Source organism: Equus quagga, chromosome 6, assembly GCF_021613505.1.
Source record: "Equus quagga isolate Etosha38 chromosome 6, UCLA_HA_Equagga_1.0, whole genome shotgun sequence".
Taxonomy (NCBI): domain Eukaryota; kingdom Metazoa; phylum Chordata; class Mammalia; order Perissodactyla; family Equidae; genus Equus; species Equus quagga.
Window position 1 is genome coordinate 74,283,963 of NC_060272.1, and position 25,822 is coordinate 74,309,784.

Sequence of the window (25,822 nt, forward strand, 5' to 3'; positions counted from 1 at the left end):
GATTGTTTCTGATAACTTGTAATAGATTAGGGTCTTTAAGAGTTCACTAGAGAAACCCTAACTTCCCATCTGATGACAGCCCCACCTATCTAACCTCTCTGTCTGCCATTTCCTTTCAGCTGCACAGAAGAAATCACAGAAGGAATTTGGAATAAAAAGGCTAACAGAAAAGTGTTTGGAAAGTGGGTCTCGAGCAGTACTCTCAACATGAGTGAGGCCATAAAAGGGTTCCTGGTGAAGTGCTGTGCATACAATTCCCTTGGCACATCTTGTGAAACAATCCTTTTAAACTCACCAGGTATACAGCAATTGCTGTTGCAATGCACCCCCTTCAGGAATTCCCCACTAGCTGTTAGTCCCTGCCGTTGGCTTTTGTTTGGGGAATTTTACAAGGGTGTATAGGTTCAGTGTGTGAGACAAGAAGGCTTTTTGAGTCAGGCAAGAATCCCCACTGAATCTATACTGTTTTGGAGTTCAGGAGCAGAGTGACTTCTATTTAGGTTCTTATGACTCACGGGTTTGAGCGACGTAGGTAGAACCCTAAACTCGCAGTGCAGTGAATACCTACTGTAACATCCAACTCTAGAGAAACAGATTTAGTAAATCTAGAGTCTCTGTCATTTCCCCTTTTGCTTAATCTCCTTATTTGCCTTTAGCCTGCTGTTTTATAATTTGTAGTTTGTTTCTTAGAGCCGTCCTAAGTTAAACAATTCTGAAACCTGGCCACTTACACTAATAGTTTAGAATCACCAGCATCCCAAAATAAACTTCTCCACATTCATGTGATATCTTCACAGGGGAAACAGAACCTTCTTTATCTAATTTGTGCGTCCTGTGGGTTTAAATAGATGTAATTCTTATAACCCTAGTAAATTATTTTTAAAAATGGTTTTGGAATCACTCAAAATTTTCTAGGAAGGAAACTTGTCCTTTATGTGAACATTGCCTGATTTTCTGTGGGGAGTAGCGTATTTGTAGAGTGCTTGTAAGGGCTGCAAATAATGGTTACTCAAACAGGATGTGAGGTAATTGAACATAATATCAGCCAGGAATTCTAACTCATCGCTCAGTGACTCTCTTTCCTTGCAGGCACCTTCCCTTTCATCCAGGACAACATCTTCTATGCAACAATTGGGATTTGTCTTCCCTTCATTGCCATTTTAACCATGCTGATTTGTCACAAGTACAAAAAGGTAAAAACAAAGATAACAATTCACTGTCGTTTCCTAATTCTGAAGAACTACCTGTTGCTAATTGACATTATTTCATCTCTGAAGCAATTTAGGTATGAAAGCCAGCTGCAAATGGTACAGGTGACTGGTTCTTTGGATAATGAGTACTTCTACATTGATTTCAGAGAATATGAATATGATCTCAAATGGGAGTTTCCAAGAGAAAATTTAGAATTTGGTAAGAACGGAATGTTCTAAATGTTTCTGTAGCATTTCCATTCTGTTGGAAAATCTTTGACATGCACTCACTCACCATTTCTCTTGCAGGGAAGGTGCTAGGATCGGGTGCTTTTGGAAAAGTGATGAATGCAACAGCTTATGGAATTAGTAAAACAGGGGTGTCAATCCAGGTTGCAGTCAAAATGCTGAAAGGTACAGTAAAGTGGAACGATAGCCACAAAGAGGCACAAAGATGGGAGGCGCAGTCTCCCACCTCCCCCCTTCTCTTTTCCATCATTTTTGTGCTCACTGCTTGCTGTGTTTCAAGGCTAAAAAGGGAGTGAGTTGGGGTTAGTGTCAACCAAATTATGAATACAAAATACAAGTCATGAATACAAAACACTTCTTCTTCCTCTTCTCTTTTTGTTTAGTTTTTTTTTGGCTTCAGTATTTGGGGATACTGTTGCTACAGGTAGATGTTGTTTCTTACATTTTGATACAGACTCTGGGTAGAAGAGAAAATTGGAGCCCTCTGTATCACTTCCCACTCATTGCTCCATCTACTTCCCTCTGGCATCCCCTGCCATCCCTTCCCCTAGTATCACTCACTGAGCAAGAACACCTCCAGCTCTTGGAAGTCACTGATCACCAACAAACTAACTCTAACAGGCGTTTCTCAGTCCTCATGTTACTTGAATTTTCACCGTAAATTAGCATGATTGACTATTCTCTCCATCTTTAAATGCTTTCTTCTGTTGGTTTCCATGTTACCATATTCTCCTGGTTTTCCTCCTATCTCTCTGCCTGCTTCACAGTCGTCTGCTGGTTTGTCATCTTCAACCCAGCTATTTATGTGGAGTTCCTAAAGGCTTGCTCCTGGGCCTCCTTCCATTTTTACTCCACATGTTCATCATAGGTTATCCCAACCACACCTGTGACTTCACCCTATGTACCACTGGTTCTCATGATTGTGTCTCCCTTCTGAGCTTCAGGTTCCTATGTCCAAATGCTTGGATATCTCAAAAGTCCCTTTAATTCAGTTTATCCAGATTAACTCCTCCAACCTGGACCCTCCTTCAATGCTCCCTCTCTCAGTGATTGGTTACGAGTGCCAAAGACTAAAAAAGCCACATTTTACACAATCGGGCAAACCAGAAACCTTGGACTCGTCCTTGAAGCCGTCCTCATTTTAACACGCCATAAGCTGTTCCTGTGAGGTTTCCTGCTTATTGTCTCTTGAGTTCATCCTCTTCTCTCTTTTCTCTATTACTACCACCCTAGTCCACGTCCATCTCTTCCTAATGGCTGCAATAACCTTTGGATTCTCTATACTGAAGCATAAGTGATGGTTATGGAAATGCAAAGCAGAGCATATCATTTTCCTGCTTAGCATTTCCAGTTGCTTTCAATTACTCTTGAAATAGTCTACACAGCCCTGCATGATTGAGCTGCTGCTCACGTCTCCACCTTGCACTCTCTACACAGCAGCCCACTGGCCTCCTTTCAGTTCCTCCAGAGCAGCATGCTCCCTCCCATCTCAGGGCCTTTGCACAGGCTGATCCTTCTGCTTACCCTTCCCCTTTCACGTAGTCATCTCCCACTCCTTCAGATCTCAGCTTAAATATCACTTCCTCAGGGAAGCCTTCTCTCACGCCACAGACCAGATCAAGTTCCCTGCTATACGCAATCCTTAGCTGTCTGTGGGCTTTTTTTCCACAGAATTTATCACAATTGTAATTACATATTTGTTTAATTATTCAATTAATGTCTTATCTGCCACATTCTTTTGTAAGCCTCATGAGGGCTGCGTCTGTATCTGTTTTGTGCTACTCTCTTTCTTCTTGGTCTTTGCCCACCCTGTTTCTTCAGTATGGAATGTTCTTCTTCTCCCTCTCTCCTCACTGTGAATTCACCTGGTTAACTCCTATTTTGCCTCAGGTCTCAGCATAGACATTTGGTGTGCCCTTCCTCACCCCTCCTGAGGCTAGGTTAGGTGGTCCTCTTGTGTGACCCCACAGCACCCCTACATTCATTTGCCATGTTGCATTTATCACACTATATTGTAATTGTTTATTTACATGTCTCCTTTTCCAGGAGACTCTAAACTCCAGGAAGACAGGGGTTGTGTCTTGTCTATCATTCATTCCCCCAATGCTTGGCACTTTGGCTCATACACAGTAGTCACTCAAGAAATGAATGAATGAATGAGTGAATGAATGAAAGTCAGATAACGGTATATGAAAGTGATTTGAAAAAATTAAGCATGCCATAAAAATGTATTATTTTGGTCATGAGGAACAAGACATGGACAAGTGAAAGCCACGAATCCCTATGAAACATGAAGCAGCAGAAGACATGAAGTGCTAGTGGATCGCGGGGCACACAGTGAAGGATCTCACTCCCAAGCTAAGATGTTGGAAATAAGGGTACACCTGAGAGCTCACTCAAGTCAGTGTCTTCCAGGACAAAATAATGAGACCTGGAAATATCTAATCAATTCTTCATTGAATGTAAGGAAAAATTTCCATGTCTGCAAGAAAGAATATTTAACAGAGGGCTGGGTGCCTGGAGCCTAGAGCCTGGAGCCTGGAGCCTGGAGAGGGAAGTCCAAAGCCCCTGTGCTTGCCTCTAGGGCTCCAGCACCCACCTGGGCAGGGGTGCCCTGACCAACTGGAACATCAGCCTCAATGACACGAGACCTTTGAGTTCATCGATTACGACCCTCATGCTATGCTTCTAAGCAAGATTATGAATACATTTTGCCAAGCTATCTAGACTTCTCTCTGGGGAGAGAATGCATTGGCCAATGGATACATTCTAGCCTACTCGTCAATTATGTTTCTCATTATCAATTAATGAGTCTCTTGAGAACTTGGTTACTGGAAATTGGTCCTTTTTGACCTCCCCACCACTGGATCCGCTGACAAATTTAAGATTGTAGACATGAGGGCCACAGACTGGAGCCACCCATCCTCCCTGACATTCCTATCTTGTCTCTCTATGACTTCAGTAAATGCAAGAGTCAAAAAAAAAAAGAGTATGTTTCTCCCTTCAGCATATGTATTAACTTCTACTGTGGAGGAAAATCATGTATTATTATTGTTTTGTTTTGTTTTATTTTGGTTTTTGAGGGTCAATTATAAGGGTTTTTATTCGGTAGGTAGGGGAACATCCAGTAGAAAGGCACGTTATTAGATTCAACTTTCATACTACAGTCTTTGAAATTCTGTCTTAAAACACAAGATATTATTATTATTCAAAATTCAGGTATTATTTTATGTATTTTTAAAATTTTTATGCAAATCCGCTCTGAACTGAGGAAAGTTTTAACTTATTAAATAATCTAAAATACTGATTTTACTTTAATTTTACATTTTTTCTGCTCTTCCATTGACAGAAAAAGCAGACAGTTCTGAAAGAGAGGCTCTCATGTCTGAACTCAAAATGATGACTCACCTGGGAAACCATGAGAATATTGTGAATCTGCTGGGGGCGTGCACGCTGTCAGGTAATCAATTCCCACTGAAAACACCTGATGAAATATATGTTAGCCTGAAGACAAAGAGGACATTTGTTCTCATTTTCTTCGTCTTTTCTCCATCTCAATGTGGGCCCTCAAGCCCAAGTAGAATTAGACACTGAACGCTCTATAATCAGGTGGGTCAGTGTAGAGAATGCCTCTCTTCGCTGGGATATTCCACATAGTCCTAACCTACTGACCAACAGTAACAACTCCGCAAGCACATTTTGTGGTTTCTCACTCTACCTACTTAGATGGAGCTTCTCCCCCAGCTGTGGAGCTGGCACATGCAGTGGTAAGAATGGCTGCAAAGCTTGGTCACTGCCCCAATTGGGCTACTTCAAATAAGGCACAACCAGGGGAGGATTTCAAACTTTGTTTTCCCAGAATTCAATCGACCGTGTGCTCTGATTCTCTCACTTCTGCCTAGAAATACCTGAATGATGTGCCCAAGGGTCATTCTTTCTGTGACAACCAGACTGGGACTGGGACTAAAAGAAGAGAAAATGGATCTAAGAGGAAATTGGGGATATATTTCTCCCTCCTCAGCCAAGCAACAAATCAGCATATAATTACCAAGAGCTCACAATGTAGCTGACCTTTCGTTACTTGTTGCAAACATGAGAATCCAGGTGGCCAGCGTTATTGGTGAGGCCACATGGATAACAAGAGCCAAAGTGGAAGGCAAGAAGTCACTGCATTCCAAAGGAGTTTGAGCAAAAAGCTGAAATTGAATTTAAAGTATAAGAACATATAGGCTCAGAAAAAATTGTACTCTGCCAAAGTCAGAGGAGAAGTGAGCTCTCATAGAGCATGTTCTCTACTACAGAGATGTCTGAAAAAATTATTTGATATTTGTGTACCTATAATTAAAACTGTCATTATTTCAGGACCAATTTACTTGATTTTTGAATATTGTTGCTATGGTGATCTTCTCAACTATCTAAGAAGTAAAAGAGAAAAATTTCACAGGACGTGGACGGAAATTTTCAAGGAACACAATTTCAGTTTTTACCCCACATTCCAATCACATCAAAATTCCAGGTAAGAGACTGCGTCAAGGTTTCATAATTATACATTGTAGAACACAGACAAAGAATGGCGGTAAAACACACCTCACTGGCTAGTTTCCAAAGGCCGTAGTCCAGCGCTGGGTGGTCTGTGGGCTCTAAGACCTAGAAACGTCACTTATCTTTGCTCTAGTTTCCCTGTTGATTTGGAGCAATGAAGCCTTTCCCTTCCTACAGTACGAGTCCTACAGCTGAGCCAGTCTCTTTCCACCTGGGCCTAAATCACACCCTAGACACAGAGCCAATTTTGGGAAAGCTGCGTTATCGGATCTTTCAGGCTTCCTGGGTAACACATAGATATTGGTAGAAAGAATGAACACTTTCTCCAAAGTCCTTGACACAGTTCTAGAGAGTAGCTCAGGTCCTTGGAGAATTGCACAAAAGATCTCTAAACTTGTAAATTGGATTTTGAAAAATTAGGGTGCATTGATTGACATAATGTGATGGGGACAAGATAAAGTAGTGGTGACATTCATCTCTATGCTCTGCATTGTATAGTCTGCCATCCGTGGGGTCCTGAGTGGTTCTCGGTCCTGATGGGATTTCTTGTTTTAGCATGCATAAATGAGGGCTGTAGGAGTTTGGTGGGATGCTTGTCCTCATGTTTGGAAATTTCTTGCTAATTACTTGAACATCGTAGCTCTTATGACACCTTTCTTTGAATGAATTCACAGGCATTCTGATAGAATGACGACTCAAACACAGTGCATTCCTATTTTCCCACAGATGCAAAAGCTGTCCCTTATTCTAAAGGCAGATTTATTAGAGACTTTTATCTTTGCTGGGGGACTTTTGGAGGGTGCGTTGAATTCCAGCCTTGTTTTCCTAGTATGTAAGTTTCAGTGCAGGCCTCTGGCCTTCTAAGGTCTGAGACGGAGACCCAGCATCTTAAAGCCGGAAGGCCCGGTGGAGATCCCCATGCCCATCTTTGTGCGGTTGCCCTTAACCAATTCATACCGTCACACCAATCTTCCCTTTACACTCATTTCTAAGTTCATATTCTAAAACTGAGAAAATTCTATAATGTCATCCATATTCTAGAATAGAGTCCATCCTAGTAAATCAGATGTGTGTCATCAGCACTCCACGGTTGGTAACAACTGATGCTGGTAAACTTAGCACCTTTGGTTCATTTCAGTCACTGGGGTATTAAACACATTGAAGCAATTACTTTTGGGATATTTGTAGTCTGAATGAATTAAGCGATTTCCCAAAGGTATGGAAATTGTAAATTGGGCTAAACTTGTGTGGTGGAATAAATGGAATCTTTTTCTGTATGTAATGCATCCAAAATTTCTCAGTGATGAGTTCTATATTATATACCATAGAGGACACTTTCATTGTTACTATTTATTAATTTCACAGGAAAAGGAAAGGAGCTTTACAAAGGTGAACTTGAAAAAAGAAGGATAATAAAACACGTAGGTCTCTATAGAAGATCTGTATTACATGAGTTTTTATAAGGAAAGTGGGCTGAGTTTAGAAACAGAAGAATGAGGTGTGAGTCCTAGTTGCACTGTGTATTAGCTTGTGGTGTCAGCAAATCATATGTATCCCACCAAGCCTAATCTCTCTTTTATAAAGTGTCCCTTTGACACCCAGCCCATAGGGTTGCCAGGATTGAGCAGGGTCCTTTTTGTACCATGAGGCTCCGTACAGGTAAGGGCATCACTCCTAATCTGAGTTAGACCAGCGAGCTCAAATAAACAGATGTTTTTAATGTCCACAAAAAAGAACAAGTTGATGATGTGCTTTTAATTTAAAAGCCAATTTGTAATTAGAATTCATTTCTTTGACGACTTGTATTTTTTATAAAATGTCTACTCAGAAGAACATAAATAATGAAATATTTTTTTTAATAGTATGCCTGGTTCAAGAGAAGTTCAGATACACCAGGACTTGGATCATATCTCAGGGTTCACTGGGAATTCATTTCAATCCGAAGGTAATATTTTCTTCTAATTAGTAGCACTTTAAAATAGAAACAGACACAAGGATTCTGTGTTAGCTATTTTTAAAAATTGCGTGTTAAAAAAAGCGTGTTTTTCTTGCTAATTCATCTGTAGGCTGTATTAATGCAGATTTGCTTTGAAGGTAGTTAAAGCCAACAGTTTGTATGTTGTGAATTTTACGTTAATGTTCAACTGATAAGCACTGACAGCTACTTTATCTGGTCAGGTTATTCTTTTTAAAGTCATAAATTAATTAGAGCCGTCCTATTACCTAATAAGTGGAAAAGATGAAGCATTCTGGAGTCAGACAGAGAAGCTGGGTTAACTTCTGCTTCCTTCACTTTCTGGCTGGGTGACTTTGGACAAGTTCTTTAACCAACTGAGACACAATTTTCTCATCTGTAAAATGGGCCTAATAATACTTTCCTCATAGGACTATTAGAAGGGTTAAATGGAAGGACATTGTGCATAATGTGGTTCATAAGATGTGGTAGATTAGTGTTAATTCTTTTCCCAATGTGACAAAACTACCCAGTGCAAAAGAAGAGCATCTGAAATCCTGACTAATTGGGAGGCCATGTATCGCCAGAGCAGCTAGAGAATTTGTTCCTCTAACCAAAGAAAATCTTCGGGTGACCCTTCCTAGGCTACGCCATTCTCCGCATACACAGGGTGACCCTGGTGCTACCAGGAAAATGATGGGATAACTTCCTGTGTATGTCTTAGCGCCTCACCTAACTGTAGCTTTAATAACCTCCTTATAGACATTTAATAAGGCAATTTCTTAGAGTTTTGGCAAAAATGAGGACCAGTTCTATTTTATAGATGAAATTGAATATGAAAACCAAAAAAGGCTGGAGGAAGAAGAGGACTTGAACGTGCTTACGTTTGAAGACCTTCTTTGCTTTGCATACCAAGTTGCCAAAGGAATGGAATTTCTGGAATTTAAGTCGGTAAGCTCCTTTAGTGGAGAGACTAGCAACAAGTAAAAAAGATGATTTTGAAAAAGAGATGTGATTTTTTTTTTCTTGTTTATTTTAACTTGTGTCCCTTAGAGTCTGTCTTTCTCCCCTCACTGTTCACTGTGGGAGTCACCTCGAATGTCAGTTACCTCAGCTCTTGGCTGATGATGGTGTAGAGGCCTGGGATCCCTCCTGAGATGATGGTTATCACAGACCTCCAGACAGAAGTTCCCCAGAGTCCCTCCTTGAAATCACTTGCACCGTGTCAGCCCCTCCCTGGACAGTCAGTTCAGGTTGTTCAGGCTGTGCCCTCACATGGGGGTTTGACCCAGCGGGTGAGTGGAGGCTCAGATCCATGTGCTCTGCTTGCCAAGTCAGCCACCCTGGGCACCTTTGCCTAATCCACACCGTCATGCTGTGGGCCAGCAGCAGCCCTGTAGGCCTACTGCCTCCGCTGCTAATCCCAGATCCGTTGGTGCTGTGATGCCGAGGCCATGGAGCCTGCCTCGAACCATGGACTCTATCTCAATTCTGCGTTCTCCCTCTAATTGGCCTTTCTGTCCTGCGGTTCTCTGACATTTCACATGTCTCCTGCCTGTAAGCAGATTAAAGCCATTCCTCTGGCTACTTTCTCTCCTCATTTTCTTGCCTTCCATCACCTTCTCTTTATTTCCCAAACTTTTCCCTCCTCTTTTCTCTTTGAGTCTCCCGGTCTCTTCCTCCCTCTCCCCTCCACTTCCTTCCCTCTGCCTCCTCTCTCCTCCTTCCTCCTGAATTTGGAGAGACTAATTTCAATGTATTTTTTTCTTTAAAACCTCACGGTCTTGTTATGTTTTCCCACCCCTCATCTCTAAGGCACATTCTTCTCTTCATCTTCCCCGTGTGCTATGGGATCCCCTTTTCTGAAGTTTCTTTACTATAGTTCACCTACACGTCCACAGTAGAGCTTTCATGAATGTCTTCACAGACATTGGAGGGCATCTCCCTAGATCATCTGGCCCGTTTGCTGCCTAAAGTTAAGTAAACACTCAAACCACTTGCAGTTGGGGGTCAAGGAACACTGCTTTTTCCCCCCTGGGCTTGTAAGAATATGAATTTTTTGAAGACTGTCCAGTTTCTTAGACTCCGCCCCTCGTTTTCCCTTTAGACCTTTCCCTCTGAATCGTCATGTCTCCCTGCTTCTTCTCCCTGCTTCTCTGGGTGCTCCTCAGTCTCCTCCATGGGCTCTTTGACTCCATCAGTCATTAGTTGAGCACTGACTACGTGCCTAGTACTGCGGTAGGTGCTGAGACACAGAGTCAGATCTTATCATTGATGGGGAGAAAGAGACGAGCAGACGTGCAAATCCAAGATTGCGCTGTATTGTGATGAATATTGTGTTCGAGTAAGTTCTGGGAACCCAGGGGACGGGCAGGCACGTCAGACCTGGGGGAGGAGAGGCGCTAAAGAAAAGGCTTTCTGAAGTTCATGCTTGGGCTGGAGGAGATTTTTGAAGGAAAAGGAAAACCAGAACGGAACTTGGGATAGAAGAAAGAACATGCAATCAGCAGGAAGTTTGATAAGAAAGGTCATAAGTTAAACACGTTGAACGTGAGGCTCATTTGGCAACAAAGTAGAGCTTAGTCCGGTAGGTATTTGGATATTCCTATATGAAGCTCAAGAGAAACGTTTGGGTTGGAAGTAGAGATTTGGTGATGGTAGTTGCATCCCTGGGTTTGGATGACTCAGGGGAGGATGTGGAATGAGAGGGTGTGGCCCTGGGGATGAGAGCAGGCTCATGCACAGAGCCACAGGAGGAAATGGGGACCACTGGAGGAGTAGGAAGAAAACAGGGGCGAGTGGTGTGCAGAATTCACAGAAGGAAGGACTTGAAGGAAGACAGGCTGCAAACAGTACCGGATGCCATCGAGCAGTCAAATCAAATCTCCGCTGGGTTGGTGCTGTGCAGGTCACTGGGGGCTTAGCCAAAACAGCTTGGGCAGACAAGTGGGAGGTGGAAGGCAGGTTGCACGGGCCCGGAAATAAAGTGGATGAAATGTAAATGGAGCTTGCAAGTGACAAGACTCTCAGAAAACTGAGAGTGGGGTGGGCAGAAAGGAGAGCTAGAGAGATTTTAGTCTTTATGGTTTTGGCTTTTATTTTTTAAAGATTGAAGAGAGTCCTTTGGATCTTTGCTATCCTAGTACTCTGTTCCTTTTTAAATCCTCCTTCATAGAATTGATTTTCTTGCCAGACCACTCGGATTAGTGTCATGCCATCTCTCAACTCAAGGATTCCTTCTATTTCCACTTTAGTCAACCTTCCCAAATTTACTATTTTTTTCTGAATATTTTCTTTGATATTACTCCATTTTATTGCCAAAGCTATTTTCCAGTCAGAAACAAGATTGTTTTCTCCACCCCATTATAAGAGTGCTGGAAGAAGGCCTCTGGAAATCCCTTTGGGAGCTCAGCAGAGGGCCCTGTTGTTGTCTCTTGTTATTTCAAGAGTCCACATCCCGCTGGGTTTGAGCTCCTTTCTAAGAACCCTTTGGCCTCTGGAATGTTCCAAAAGTAGCACAAGTGACTACAGCCACAGTAGCTGAAGAGCTGGGCCACCCACGTTCACTTGACTTGTTACCCATTGTGATGACCGTTCTCAGCCCAGCAAAGATAGAAGAACCGTGAAGAATTATACATTTCTGTCATCTGTAACTCTTACTGAACTTGAAACTAGAAGAAAGATTGCGCTCTGTGATAATATACATAGCAGTAAATAACACTCCAATTTCAATCTTTCTAGTGTGTTCACAGAGACCTGGCAGCCAGGAATGTGCTCGTGACCCACGGGAAGGTGGTGAAGATATGTGATTTTGGACTGGCTCGAGATATTATGAGTGATTCCAACTATGTTATCAGGGGCAATGTGAGACTGCTATTTCTGACATATTTTTATACTGCTATTTTGTGTTCTGTCCTTGTGATGGTAAACATCTGCACTCACCGTCATACATTTTTGATTTATGGTAACATCAAAACACTCCCTCGCAGCAATTTGCTTTCTTATGCTTAAAAGGTTTTTCTGCAGCTTCGGGGAATATTCCATCTGTAATAAAAGTTGAGCAAAATAGCATCACATCTATCCTTGGGCTAGTCAGAATAGAGCAATTAGGGGCTTTTGAGTACAATCCACACTTTAAACAAAACCTCGTTACTTGCTTTTATTTCAGTTCCCTTAGCTATAAAGTGACTATTGAGTTATGTTTCCAATTATGGGAATAGGTAATTGTTATAATAGCCAGCCCTGGTGGTCTAGTGGTTAAGATTCTGCACTCTCTCTGCCACAGCCCTGGTTCATTTCCCGGTCAGGGGACCACACCACCTGTCTGTCAGTTGTCAGTCATACTGTGGCAGCTGCATGTTGCTGTGATGCCGAAAGCCGTGCCACTAGGATTTCAAACACCAGCAGGGTCACCCATGGTGACCAGCAGAGCTTCCAGACTAAGACAGAGTAGGAAGAAGGATCTGGCCACCCACTTCCAAAAAAATTGGCCATGAAAACCCCGTGAATGGCAGTGGAGCACCGTCTGATAGGGCACCGGGAGGTGAGAGGATGTCTCAGAAGGACCAGGCAGGATTCTGCTCTGCGGTACACAGGATCGCTAGGGGTCAGAATCGATTCAATGGTACTAACAACAACAATAGTTAAAACAAAGCATTTTAAAAAATACAACATAAAGAATTAGATATTACATATACATTTTGAAAGGTACAAAATTTAAATTAAATGTTAGTTAATGAATATTTGTCATCCTATTAGTTACACAAGGAAACCTGAGACATGACTGAATCTACTTGTTAAAAAATGAAGGACAGATGTGTTATTTACAAGGGAACTATTAGAAATACTAGGTGATAAAATTGTGTAGATGAAAGAGTATGGTTTTAAGAATTACAACACCTGGATTTAAACCCTTATTCTTCTTTTTAGTTGTTCATCTTTGGGATTTCTCTCTGCTGTATTGTCCCTACTTGTGAAATAATAATAACGACAAATGCTAGGGAATGCTTCCTGTGTGCTAAGCACTATGCTAAGGGCTTTACATATGTTAATTCATTTAGTCCTCAATCTACCCATTTGTGGGTAGGAAGTCGAGGCACAGAAAGTAACTTGCCCACTGTCACACAGCACGTGGATTGGAACACGAACGGTCTGAGCCCCCAGTCTGTGCATAACCACTATGATATAGCATTTCCCATGAGAATTATACACTTAGCTCATAGTGTTGTTATGGGAATAAACCATTAAACCAGCATGAAAGCACATGTGCAACAAATGTTAAAAATCAAATTAAACTGTATTCCCTCTAGAATCAAAGAATCATCTTAGCTGATTTTAGATCCATGCCTCAGTCATTGTAGCTGAAGTCATAAATATGATGAATGCTCATATATGGCTATGCACTTTCTATCCTACCAGCTGCTGGTCTCTTATGTGGGAAGGCAAATCCTATTTGGAACCACAAGTAATTCTTTTAATTAATCAAATTAACCAGACCGGCTTGCTTGATTCAATCAGCTCATCAGTTTGTATAGGATAAGGTTTGTATAGGATAAAATAAGGTTTCTTTCTTGAGCTTTGATTTTTACTTGGCAGATTAAACGTGCCCTGTGAAGGGTTCCTCAACCCAAGAAAAAGAAACTACTACAAAGTGCTCTGCCCCAGTAACCTGTCCATCCCTGCGTCTTGATTCTAATCTGAGGCTGCGCTAATTCAAAATCCCCCTGTCATGCTACTGGAAATTATTAAAACCACAGAAGCCAGCCTGGTATCGTTTCTGGAAGTGACAACATACGCTCCCCTCACCACATTCTTGTGGACGGCATTTCCACCAATGTTCTCCCAAGAAATGCTTTAACAAAATATTTCGCTAATTCACTAGTATCCACTTACTTCTGGGAACTGACTAGCTACTCCTTAAAGGAAACTGACTATCTACGGTTAAACTTATTAATTCCAACCACGAGCCTTTGTTCAAGCTGAGTCTTAAAGAAATAGGAGCGGTTGTTTGTTAAGGCTACTTTGTTAGAATGTTAATTTGAAAGTGAAAAAATTCCATTTGAGGAATATGATTTTCTCAATTAAGCATTAAAAATGACCTTAGGAAGATAATAAATGTCATCATCTAGTGAACGGGAGAAAAGATGTAATGTTTGTAATATGGAAAATTCACCGTTCGATCTCCTCTTGGGTTTTACACAGGCCCGTTTGCCTGTGAAGTGGATGGCTCCTGAAAGCTTATTTGAAGGGATCTACACCATTAAGAGTGATGTCTGGTCATACGGAATATTACTCTGGGAAATATTCTCGCTTGGTAAGTTTCCCAGTTTGCTGTCCTCGCGGCACATGTTCTGCTCCCTCTGCACCCCTCCCCCGCTCTGCTACCCCCTGAGTCAGAGTGGGTGAAATGGCACCTCGAATGCTCCAGAGCTCCGTCATCTTCCTTCTGTTGAGGCACGTGCCATTTTATTTAATTACTTTTTTACTTGAGATGTAAATGACATATAAAATTACATTAGCTTCAGGCGTACACCGCAATGATTTGATATTTGTGTATACTGTGAAATGATCACCACAAGAAGTCTAGTTAACATCCATCATCATACATAGTTACAAAATGTTTTTCTTGGGATCAGAAGTTTTAAGATTTACTCTCTTAGCCACTTTCAAATATGCAGTACAGTATTATTAACTATAGTCACCATGCTGTACATTACATCCCCAGGACTTATTTATATTATAACTGGAAGTTTGTACCTTTTGACCACTTTCACCCATTTCACCCACTCCCCACCCCCTGCCTCTGCCAACCACCAGTCTGTTCTCTGTATCTCTGAGCTTGAGTTTTTTGGGGTTTTTTTTTGGTTTCCATGTATAAGTGAGATCACATGGTATTTGTCTTTCTCTGTCTGCCTTATTTCACTTAGCATAATACCCTCAAGGTCCATCCATGTTGTCACAAATGGCAAGATTTCATTCTTTTTTATGGCTGAATAATATCCCATTACATATGTATATATGCTACATTTTCTTTATCCGTTTATCCATCAATGGACACTTAGGTTGTTTCTATGATATTTACAGCTACTATAAATAATGCTGCAATGAACATGGGGGTACATATATCTTTTTGAGTTAGTTTTTAGTTGCTGGATCATGTCCTAGTTCTATTTTTAATTCTTTGAGGAAACTCTTACTGTTTTCCATAATGATTGCACCAATTTACAATCCCACCAACAGTGCACAAGGGTTCCCTTTTCGCCACATCCTTGCCAACACTTGTTATTTCTTGTCTTTTTGATAATAGCCATTCTAACAGGTGTGAGGTGATATCTCATTGTGGTTTTGATATGCATTTCTCTGATGATTAGTGATGTTGAGCATTTTTTCATCTACCTATTGGTCATCTGTATATCTCCTTTAGAAGAATATCTATTCAGATCTTCCGCCCATGTTTTAATCTGTTTGTTTTTTTGTTGTTGAGTTGTATGAGTTCTTTATATACTTTGGATATTAACCCCTTATCAGATATTTACCAAAATTTTTTTCATTAATGCTTATAGTTTTCAGTGTACAGATCTTTCATATCCTTGTTTAAATTTATTTCTAGGCATTTGATTCTCTTTGATGTGTTTGTAAATGGGATTTTTTAAAATTTCTATTTCTGATAGTTTGTTCTTAGTGTATAGAAATGCAATAGATTTTTGGTGTATTGATTTTGTATCCTATAACTTTACTGAATTCATTTATTAGTTCTAATAGTTTTTTGGTGAAGTCTTAGGATTTTCTATATATAATATGTCATCTGCAAATGGTGACAGTATTACTTCTTCCTTTCCAATTTGGATGCTTTTTAATTTCTTTTTCTTGCCCAATTGCTCTGGCTAGGACTTCCAATACTATGTTGAATAAAAGTGGTGATAGTGGCTATATTTGTCTTGTTCCTGACCTTAGAGGAAAAGCTTTCAGCTTTTCACCACTGAGTATGATGTTAGCTGTGGGCTTGTCATACACGGCCTTTATTATGTTGAGGTACATTCCCTCTATATCCACTTTGTTGAAAATTTTTACCATAAATGGATGCTGAATTTTGTGAAATACTTTTTCTGAATCTATTGAGAAGATCAATAATTTTTATCCTTCATTTTGTTAATGTGGTGTATCACATTGATTGATTTGTGGGTGTTGAACCATCCTTGCATCCCTGGAATAAATTTCATTTGATCATGGTCTATGATCCTTTTTTGGGGGGGGTGAGGAAGATCGGCCCTGAGGTAACATCTGTGCCAATCTTCCTCTATTTTGTATGTGGGATGACACCACAGCATGGCTTGATGAGCCGTGTGTAGGTCCATGCCTGGAATCAGAACCCTGGGCTGCCAAAGCAGAGCACACGAACTTAACCACTATGCCACCAGGCCAGCCCTGTGATCCTTTGAATGTATTGTTGAATTTGGATTCTTAATATTTTGTTGAGAGTTTTTGCATCTATGTTCATCAAGGATATTGGCCTGTAATTTTTTTTTTCTTGTGGTGTCCTTGTCTGGCTTTGGTATCAGGGTAATGCTGGGAACTTTATGTTTTATTTGCTGTTGTCTATAGATCTATCTTCCCCACCAGCCTATAACCAGCTTGAGAGCAGGAACTGTGACTTTTCCCACTTGCCACCCTAGCACCGAGCAGTGTCTGGGCCATGGGAGCTCTCAATACATGTTTGTTAGTTGAATGAATAAATAAACGAATAAAGAATGAATGAATGGTCATACTTCTTAATGTTTTTCTCAGGTGTCAATCCTTACCCTGGTATTCCTGTTGATGCTAACTTCTATAAACTCATTCAGAGTGGATTTAAAATGGATCAGCCATTTTATGCTACAGAAGAAATGTAAGTTCAAATCAGACTGTAAATCGGCTAGAATCAGAAATTTACAGTCCATCTAGTTCCAAATGCATGACAAAAATAAAATAAAATTTCTGTAATGCAAAGTTCATATGATTCCTCTTAGAAAAAGAAAAGAAAATGAAATTCTTCCTTTTGGGGGTGGGGGGGATTTCTGAACAAAACTGAACCTTTCTGCCCTGAGAGACTCTTGCTTCTGGGTTTCAATTCCTTTGCTCGAAGGATCCGAGAAGGTGACAAGACTCCATCTCCTGATTTCTGGGCCACATCATGTTTCTTTAAATGCATTTCTGTCCAGCATCTAATTTGTCCTTTCTGATATGAGTTCAAAATCTAGTTGAGTACTTGCCACAAAACAAACATGCCGTAAATATCTCCACCGCAATACATGGTGCTTCATTATGTGGAAAACGATGCATTTTGCTTCATTCAGATTTCCTCATCTTGCTCCTCGTTCTGTTGCTTTTACAGATACTTTATAATGCAATCCTGCTGGGCTTTTGACTCAAGGAAACGACCATCCTTCCCTAATCTGACTTCGTTTTTAGGCTGTCAGCTGGCAGATGCAGAAGAAGCGGTATGTAGCAGCACAGCGCTTTATAAAGCATTATCGTAAAGGAAAGCAGTAAACAAGAACACTGGTTGCTGATTTCTTAAAAACCAAAGATCCCAAGTTGTCTTTCTCACCACAATTTATTTTGGTTGCCCTTTAAAAGTTGTATGGGTTAGATATATTTGTTGATAAGTGTTTTTAGGAAAAAAAGAGGAAAAAAATTTTCCTGAAGATTTCAGCCAATTGATTAAGAAATTACCTGCTTTGAAGTGTCCAGTGCAGACAGACAACTGAATAAAACTTAATCCCCGACCTCCAGAAGCCACTGACCTTTCCTAATTCAACATGAGGCTTTAGTGTGGAATAATCATACAACTCAGTCATGTGATACTGTAGACAGAAGGAGCATTGACTTGAAGCCATGAGGGTCTAACATCGGCTCAGCTGCTCTCCCTCCTAATAGCTATGTCAATGATGGCAAGTCACTTTACTTCTCTGGGCCTCAGTTTTCTCATCTGTGAAATGGGTTGCTAAACTAGATGATTCGGGGACTTGGAATTACTTTGCTGACTCTTCCCTCATCAACACCACCTGGTGTTGTGAAAGGAGCCATCCCTAGACAAAGTGAACAAAAGATGGGACCTTGAACTCCCAGTACCTAGATTTAAATCTTGTCTCCATAATTTACTTCTTATATGACTTGAATAAATCACTTAATCTTTTTTTTTTTTTTTTTTGCTGGGAAAGATTCACTTTAAGCTAACATGTGTTGCCAATCTTCCTCTCTCTCTCTTTTTTGTTTTCCTCCCCAAAGCCCTGGTACATGGTGGTATATTCTACTTTTAAGTCCTTCTAGTTCTCCTTTGTGAGCCGCCACCACAGCATGGCTACTGACAGACGAGTGATGTGGTTCTGCACCCAGGAAATGAACCTGGGCTGCTGAACTGGAGCATGCCAAACTGTAACTGCCAGGCCATCAGGGCTGGCTCCACTTGACGTTTTTTGAGATCTCAACTTCCTTATCTGAAATATTGGATTAACAAATCTCACTTCATGGAGTTATAGGGAATAAATAAGATGACATCTGTGAAAAGACCTAGCCCCTACTGGGCACTTAGTGGTTACTCAATAATTGTTAGTTAAATATGAATCTGATTCTTTAAATGGATTGTCTGCCCTCTTTTCTAAATTACTGAGTCCATTTTCAATTCTGCATTCTTTCCAGAGAGCTGCGTAGATGATGTGTGTCCTCTTCTCCTGTTATTATTTTTTTAAATCACATACGGAAATTAAGTTATTGTCAGGGAATTGGGTCAAAAATGTTGAGGGAGATGAAAAGCCCCCAAGGGACTTCTAGGCTATTGGGCAGATGACCCTTAAACAGTTAATGACGCTATAAGATAAACTGAAAGAAGAGTTATATGAAGAAACAAGAAATGAGCTGTTGGAATAAAGAAAAAGTATTGAGTAATTTTTGCTTGTTGGGCAGTTGGATATGGATTCCCAGAGGTGTTATCTGAGCTGGGCTGTGAAGAATGAGTGGTATTTTGGCTGTTGGGTAGGGAGGGGGTTAGTAGGGTGTTCCAGGCTAAATGAGTAAGACAAATAAAGGTTCAAAGTTGAGAATGTTGAATGGAAAATAAATGGTGTGGCTAAACTATACAGTGAGTGGGGGAATGTGGAAGAAAACAAGACTGAGTATAGTGTAACCAGGGGGAGCGTCCGCTGCTGCTAAAGAGCCCTTGGCTTTGTTCAGGACCACCTGGGGTTGGTGTGCGGTTCTCCTTTCATACCTCTACACCCCCAGGACGTCCAGATACCCTTCGTTTTGTTCAGGGGGCCTTAGGGGTATCAGGAATTGTTGAATGGCAAGTTCTCCATGGCTGATGATTCAGGTCAGGGTATGCATGCCCAAGGATGCTTCTCCAACATTTTTCCCCCATCTCGTCCACTCTGCTCCTTGACCCTTTGTGACAGAAGGCTCTTTTCCCTATCAGTATCAGCTACAGGTAGCAAGCTGTAGCTTCTTTAGTTAAGTTAGAAAATGGCGCCCCGCTATGGGCAGGATGAATACACCAAGAGGAACTCTGTACCCCTGGCTGGTGTAGCACGCTCCAGTCTAGAAGCCTGGGGAGTAGAGCATAGGTTGAGTTTCAGTCCCCACCTGCCTGCTTGGCTGGGCACCTTTGAGCAAGACATAATCTACACAATCATCTCAGGTAGCCCTGCCCGCTGTGAGCAGAGCTTGCTCCTCCTCTGGTGCCACTCCATCTTTTCCCCTCACGTTCCCTGAGCACCGTCATATCTGGTCTCTTGGATGGGAAAACGGGACTTGCTAGCATGCCCAGGGGAATCTTTCCTAGTACTCGTGAGAATGGTTTTTGTAGATTCTCTGTTTCTGCTTCATCATGGACTAGGGAAGGAAAATGGCCCTCGGAGAACAAGAAAGAAGCGAAGGGAAACACATAGAGAAACGCAGGCTAATAGCTTTAGATATGACCCAGCCCCAGCAGTATGGAGTTAGCTCAGGGAGACCACTGAACGACAGTCTAAGGCATTATTTAGATGATGGCAAATCAGTGAAGATTTTCACAATGGACAAACATGCTTCAATATTTGCCGTAAAGGCCCAGAGTGACTATTCTCTCCTCTGCAGAGACTCCCCTAACTCGCCTAGTCACGTTTCAGTCTCCTTCTTCTGAATGCCATAGCACTTTCTCTATGTGAGAAATCCCATACCTCTCTCTATGTGAGACTCAGATCATGTTGTATGATAATTTTGCTTTATGGGTCTGTCTTTCTCATCACTAGACTGATTGTGAGGGCAAGGATGATGCGCTGCTCATCTTATATCACCTGGAGTAGTCTCAGAGGCAGGAGACAATAACTGGTTATTAAATAAATGAATGGATGTCAGCATGAAAGTAGGTTAGAGACCACATCTGTCTTGTTCACTCTTACATACCCAACTGCTAGCATAATGCTTGGCATATGGAAGAAGCTAAGCAAATATTTCTGGAAGGAAGGAAGAAAGGAAGGAAAGGAGACATAAAAGTAAGTTTGGGAAAGAAGAGGAAAAAGGTTAAAAGTAAGGACATCAGGGCGCCGGCCCAGTGGTGTAATGGTTAAGTTCACATGCTCTGCTTTGGTGGCCCAGGGTTCACAGTTTCAGATCCTGGGCATGGACCTACACACCGCTCATCGCGCCATGCTGTGGCAGTGACCCACATACAAAATAGAGGAAGATTGGCAACAGATGTTAGCTCAGGGAAAATCTTCCTTACCAAAATAAAAATAAAAAAAAATAAGTAAGGACATCAGTTAAGAGGCGACTACAGCAGTAGAGAGGAGCAACAATGAAGAGGTGAACTAAGGTGGTGGCAGTGGGGATGATGGAAGGAAGGGACACCCACACCTCCTGTTTCAAGGAAGGGGCCTGAACTCACATCATCTCTCCTTTCATATCAGCCCCCAAAATTATAGGAAATATATATATATTTTTTAAAAAAAGAAGTGAGGCCATAATTGTCTTTGAAAGCAAGAAGGAGATCTTTTTGGACCAGAAACTGTGGAAAATCCCTGAGACAATGAAAGCAGTTAAGACTGGAGTGAAGAGGGAAAATTCACAACAGAGGATGCTTTGAAAAAAACAAAAGTGCTTTCATAAAAGGGAGGAAGACGTCTAGTGGGATTCTGCAGAAGTTCTGCAGTGGGAGCAGCCACCCTGTTAAATAAACATAAGAATAATATGGGTGTTAAAAACGTAAGTATAACCACCGGTAAAATAAAGAGAGATATATAACCTCAAGTTCAGTATAGAAGAAAAAAAGGACCTGAGAAAACATGATCAACCCAACAAAATGGGGAAGAGAGAAACAAAGAGAATTCCTGGAAATAGAAAGCACAAAATGGCAGGAATTAGTAAACCCACTTGAGAAAGAGAATTTCAAAATAAATAAAATTGTCAGACAGGTCACATCCATAACCGTAATGTAGTGAAATGAGAAATCACCAACAGCAACTGAAAAAGCCCCCAAAGTCATATGTCTGAAATTAAAAATCACGCTTCTTACAGAAGTCGTAGTTAAGACAAAGGACGAGGAGGAAAGGAAGAGCAGGGAAAAGAAATTAACATGGACACTGCATATTAAAACCTGTGGAAGTTGGCCAAATATATAACTCTACATTCATTTGTTAGAAAACAAAAAAGAAAAAAAATAGATGACTAAACTTGCAACTCAAGATGCAAAGAAAAAAAGCAGTGAAGAAAAGGGAGGAGGGAGAGAAGGAAGAGAATGAACAAAGCAGAAGGAAGAAGTAATAGAGATAAAGGCAGAATAAATTAAACTGAGGACAGCAGCAAAAATAAAATAGTAATGATGATCAGGGAAACCCAAAGTTGTTTTTTGAACTAATAATAGTAGCAATGTAATAGCGAACATTTTTTGAGTGTTTATCATGCACTCTACCAATATATTACCCATAATAACTCCTTTAATCCTCACATCAGTCTCATGAAGTAGGTTCTATTATTATCTCTTTTGCAGATTAGTAAATTGACCTACAGAGAGGTTAAGTAATTTGCCCAAGGTAACACAGTAAGTGTCAGACTTAGGATTTGAATACGGCAGTCTGGCTTTGGTCTACACTGTATATTAATATTGCGTATTAACAAGGCACTAAACAAATATACCACTACAGCATACTGACTTTGAAGAGAACAATGAAGCAAAAAGAGAAAGCACAAATAGGTAACATTCAGAATTAAAGGAGAACATAACTAAGGATAGAAAAAACATTTTAAAAAGTATAAGAAAATCTTATGTACCTCTTTATGTTGATACATTTGAAAACCTAGAGTTCCAAATTTTTATAAGGAAAATCTACTCATCTATTACTTGTGCAATTAAAAAAGTCATTTAAAAATCACCTAAAGAGGGGCTGGCCCCGTGGCCGAGCAGTTAAGTTTGCGCGCTCCGCTGCAGGCGGCCCAGTGTTTCGTTGGTTCGAATCCTGGGCGCGGACATGACACTGCTCATCAAACCACGCTGAGGCAGCGTCCCACATGCCACAACTAGAAGGACCCACAACAAAGAATATACAACTATGTACGGGGGGCTTTGGGGAGAAAAAGGAAAAAATAAAATCTTTAAAAAAAAATCACCTAAAGAAATGGAAAGGACAACATTAAAAAGTGACATATCAGAACTAGACCCATAACCAATTGGCTGTGGGAGCAGACAGCTTGAGATGATTCGGAAACTTCTGCCTGTGGGACTGGATGAATGGCGGTGTGAAATTGCAAATACAATTTACAGCTACAAAAATACGGAGGAAGAGAAGGTTTGGGGGTCAAAGATAATGAATTCAGGCATGGAGATGCTGGATTTGAGGTGTTATTGGTATTTATGTCACAGGCTTTATTAGATGGTTAGAAATTCAGCGCGAGAGATAGGCATTTGGAATCAACAAGTCCAACAGGTCATAACCAACTGCTCTGTCCACTTCACAAAAAAGATGTATTGTTACTACCCATCCTCAAGTTACTGTCATTGTACAGACCAGGTTCCAAAGGAAATATATATTTTTTTGTTTTCTAGAAAGAAAAATTAAGAGTGGAAGACAGTCCCGTCAGTTAGCACTATAACTGACTGTCAAAAATACACTAACAAAAAGCAATAAACGGTAGCGAGGGGTGGGGGAAGGGAGGGAGTCTGTCAAACAGAATACATGATCCCTATGTTACAAAGAGTCCTTATAAATAACAGGCAAAACATGTATGGTCCAATATAAAAGGGCAAAGGAGGTAAGCAGGCTGTTCACAATGAAATGCAAATGGCCACTGAATATAGAAAGAGATGCTCACCTTTGCTTATCACGAAACATGCAGGTAAGGAGGTAATAGAACTTGTTTCTTGACAAAGGGCTAGAGATGTGAATGATTGTTAATACCCACTGTTGGTGAGGCTCTGGAGAAAATAGTGTTCCCAGCACAATTGATAGGAGTAGAAATAAGTAAACCTTTCTGCAGGGCAGCCTGGTCACATGGACCACCATTCAGATGTGCATCCTCTTTGAACCAGCGATTCCACTGCCTTTATTTTGTCCCAAAGACAAGCAAAGCCACTTGTGCACTTTTCAGTTTATATTATATAAGCAATCCATCAAAAGCTTCATCATGGGACATCACTACTGTGGAACCCTAGGCTGCCGTTAAAAAGATGATATGTGCTCATGTTTAGTGAATAGTGAAAATATGTAACATATGAACAACATAAAAACGATATATTAGTAATTTAAAATAAGGTCCTAAAACAGAATCTACGATCTGAGCCTACAGACACAAAATCTTGTGTACCTGTGTCCATAGCAAGCTATCCATAATAGCGGGTGCCTCTGATGATTTTAGCTTTTTTCCATGTATCTTTCTATACTCCTTAATCATCTATATGAATGTGTGTTAACTTTATAAACAGAAAAAAAATAAAGTTGTTTTCATCTGGGAAAATTATTTAGAAGTCACTAAACTCCCAAGTGAAAACTCAGGAATCAGTCTCCTGTATTAATTGCGTAATGAACGGATCTCTTTTTGTGTCCTTACTCTTTTATGGTTTTTCTGCATGGCTTTAAGATTTCTAGATTGAGATTTTATGTCTAAAGGTAGAAACAATAATGAAATAAAATACTTGACTATGACTTGATTTCTCCATTAGTAAAAGGACCAAAATTGCTTTGTCAATTAACACGTAGAATATCTTCGGAGACCTGTGGGTAGCTAAAAGTCAGTAATAATTTGCCATATAGGCACACGACATGTAAGTCTTTATCAGATGGTAATCAATGTTCTGTCTCTTTCCGTATTCAGATGTATCAGAACATGGATGGTCATGTTTCGGAACGTCCTTCTGTCTATCAAAACAGGCGACCTTACAGCAGAGAGGTGGATTCAGGGCTACCCTCTCCACAGGCTCACATTGAAGATTCGTAGAGAAACCATTTAGTCTTAAGGACCCAACCCCCCTGCCCACCTTAAACAGGCTGTAGATCACCAAAACGAGGTTAATTTCATCACTAAAAGGAAATACATTCTCAACTACTGCTTTGCTGGACTTTTCTCTAGAAGCTCTCTGTATTTACTCTTGTTTTCAAAGGAACTTTTGTAAAATCGAATCATCCTTTGCACAAGGCAGGGGGGAGCGGATAACTAACTCTGCTGGAGCATCTACCTACATCCAAAGGCCGTCTCGGGCTGGCTTGAGTGAAAATCGTGTACCTGAAGTATAGTATATCCTTGTAAATACGTAAAACAAGCATTTTGCTAAGGAGAAGCTAATATGATTTTTTAAATCTATGTTTTAAAATAATATGTAACTTTTTCAGCTATTTAGTGATATATTTTATGAATGGAAATAAAATTTCTACTATAGAAATGTCCGTTATTGAATTGTTTACGTGACATATTTAGGGCAAGACTTAACCGGAGTTCGTGAACCCGATGGAATTGTGTGCAGTGTTTTGTTTGTGCCTGTGGTTTTTTTTCCTACTGAGAAGGCCCACTCTTCCATCAGATTCTTAAAAGGACCCGTGACTCCTGCCCTCGAGACGAAGTGAAGAGCAGCCGACGTTGGGCGTCTGCTCTCTTCTTGGCAGCAACTGCTGGGATTCCGTCCCCTTCCTCCTTGAAGCTTAGCACCCTCCATCCCACAGGCTTGTAAACCTGGACTCGTCCTCGTCCCCTTACATGTAGTTCTTGGTGAAGAACTCGAAGCTCTCCCTTTTCTTTCTTTTTCTCATCCTCCCTTCTGGTGTAGTGGTTACAGATAAGAGCTCCTAAGCCAATCTGCCTAGGCTGGACTTCTCTTTCCAGCACCTCTTAGCTATGTGACCTTGGGCAAGTACCTCAACCTCTCTAGGCCTCAGTTTTCTCTTCTGGAAAATGGGATAATAATGACACCTATCTTATAGGGTTGTTGTAAGAATTAGATGAATGACGTATATAATATATGTATATCATAAATATATACATATGTTACATAAATCTATAAATGACTTAGATCAATGCCTGGCCCATGAGTATAACCTAATATTGTCATTTGCACTTTCCTTTCTGGTTTTAATCCCTTGCTTTAGACCACGTCACCATAAATCAGATTACACCAATCCCTTCTTCATCTAACCCGTCTCCCACTCTCTCTGCCATCCAAAATTTTCTTTAAGCCACTGACAGATTCATCTTCCTAAAGTATTGATTTGCAGATATCACTCCTTGGCTGGAAAGCTTTCAGTGGTTCCCCAAGTCCAGCGGCTAAAGCCAAATTCTCCTCCCAGCTTTCAGGGCCCACCACGACGGGCTCCACTGCATTTCTGCGCGTTAACGCTGCCTCTCTAGCCAAAACCACCTACTTGTGTTTGGTGGTTGTGTCTCGGGCATTCCC

At 40.9% G+C, this 25,822-nt stretch overlaps 1 protein-coding gene across 1 annotated transcript in view; it reads left to right on the forward strand.

The window, feature by feature from the left end:
• The window catches only part of FLT3 (fms related receptor tyrosine kinase 3), a 78,012-nt gene extending 53,243 nt beyond the window's left edge, over positions 1-24,769 (forward strand). Inside the window, exons 12-24 of the mRNA XM_046664717.1 lie at positions 120-298; positions 1,090-1,193; positions 1,278-1,410; positions 1,500-1,604; positions 4,789-4,899; positions 5,802-5,955; positions 7,844-7,926; positions 8,759-8,886; positions 11,677-11,799; positions 14,137-14,248; positions 16,720-16,819; positions 17,306-17,411; positions 24,253-24,769. Of these exons, the coding sequence (XP_046520673.1) occupies positions 120-298; positions 1,090-1,193; positions 1,278-1,410; positions 1,500-1,604; positions 4,789-4,899; positions 5,802-5,955; positions 7,844-7,926; positions 8,759-8,886; positions 11,677-11,799; positions 14,137-14,248; positions 16,720-16,819; positions 17,306-17,411; positions 24,253-24,375 (1,561 nt within the window). The 3' untranslated portion in view covers positions 24,376-24,769. The remainder of the gene's footprint in view (positions 1-119; positions 299-1,089; positions 1,194-1,277; positions 1,411-1,499; positions 1,605-4,788; positions 4,900-5,801; positions 5,956-7,843; positions 7,927-8,758; positions 8,887-11,676; positions 11,800-14,136; positions 14,249-16,719; positions 16,820-17,305; positions 17,412-24,252) is intronic.
• The last annotated feature ends 1,053 nt before the right edge of the window (positions 24,770-25,822 follow it).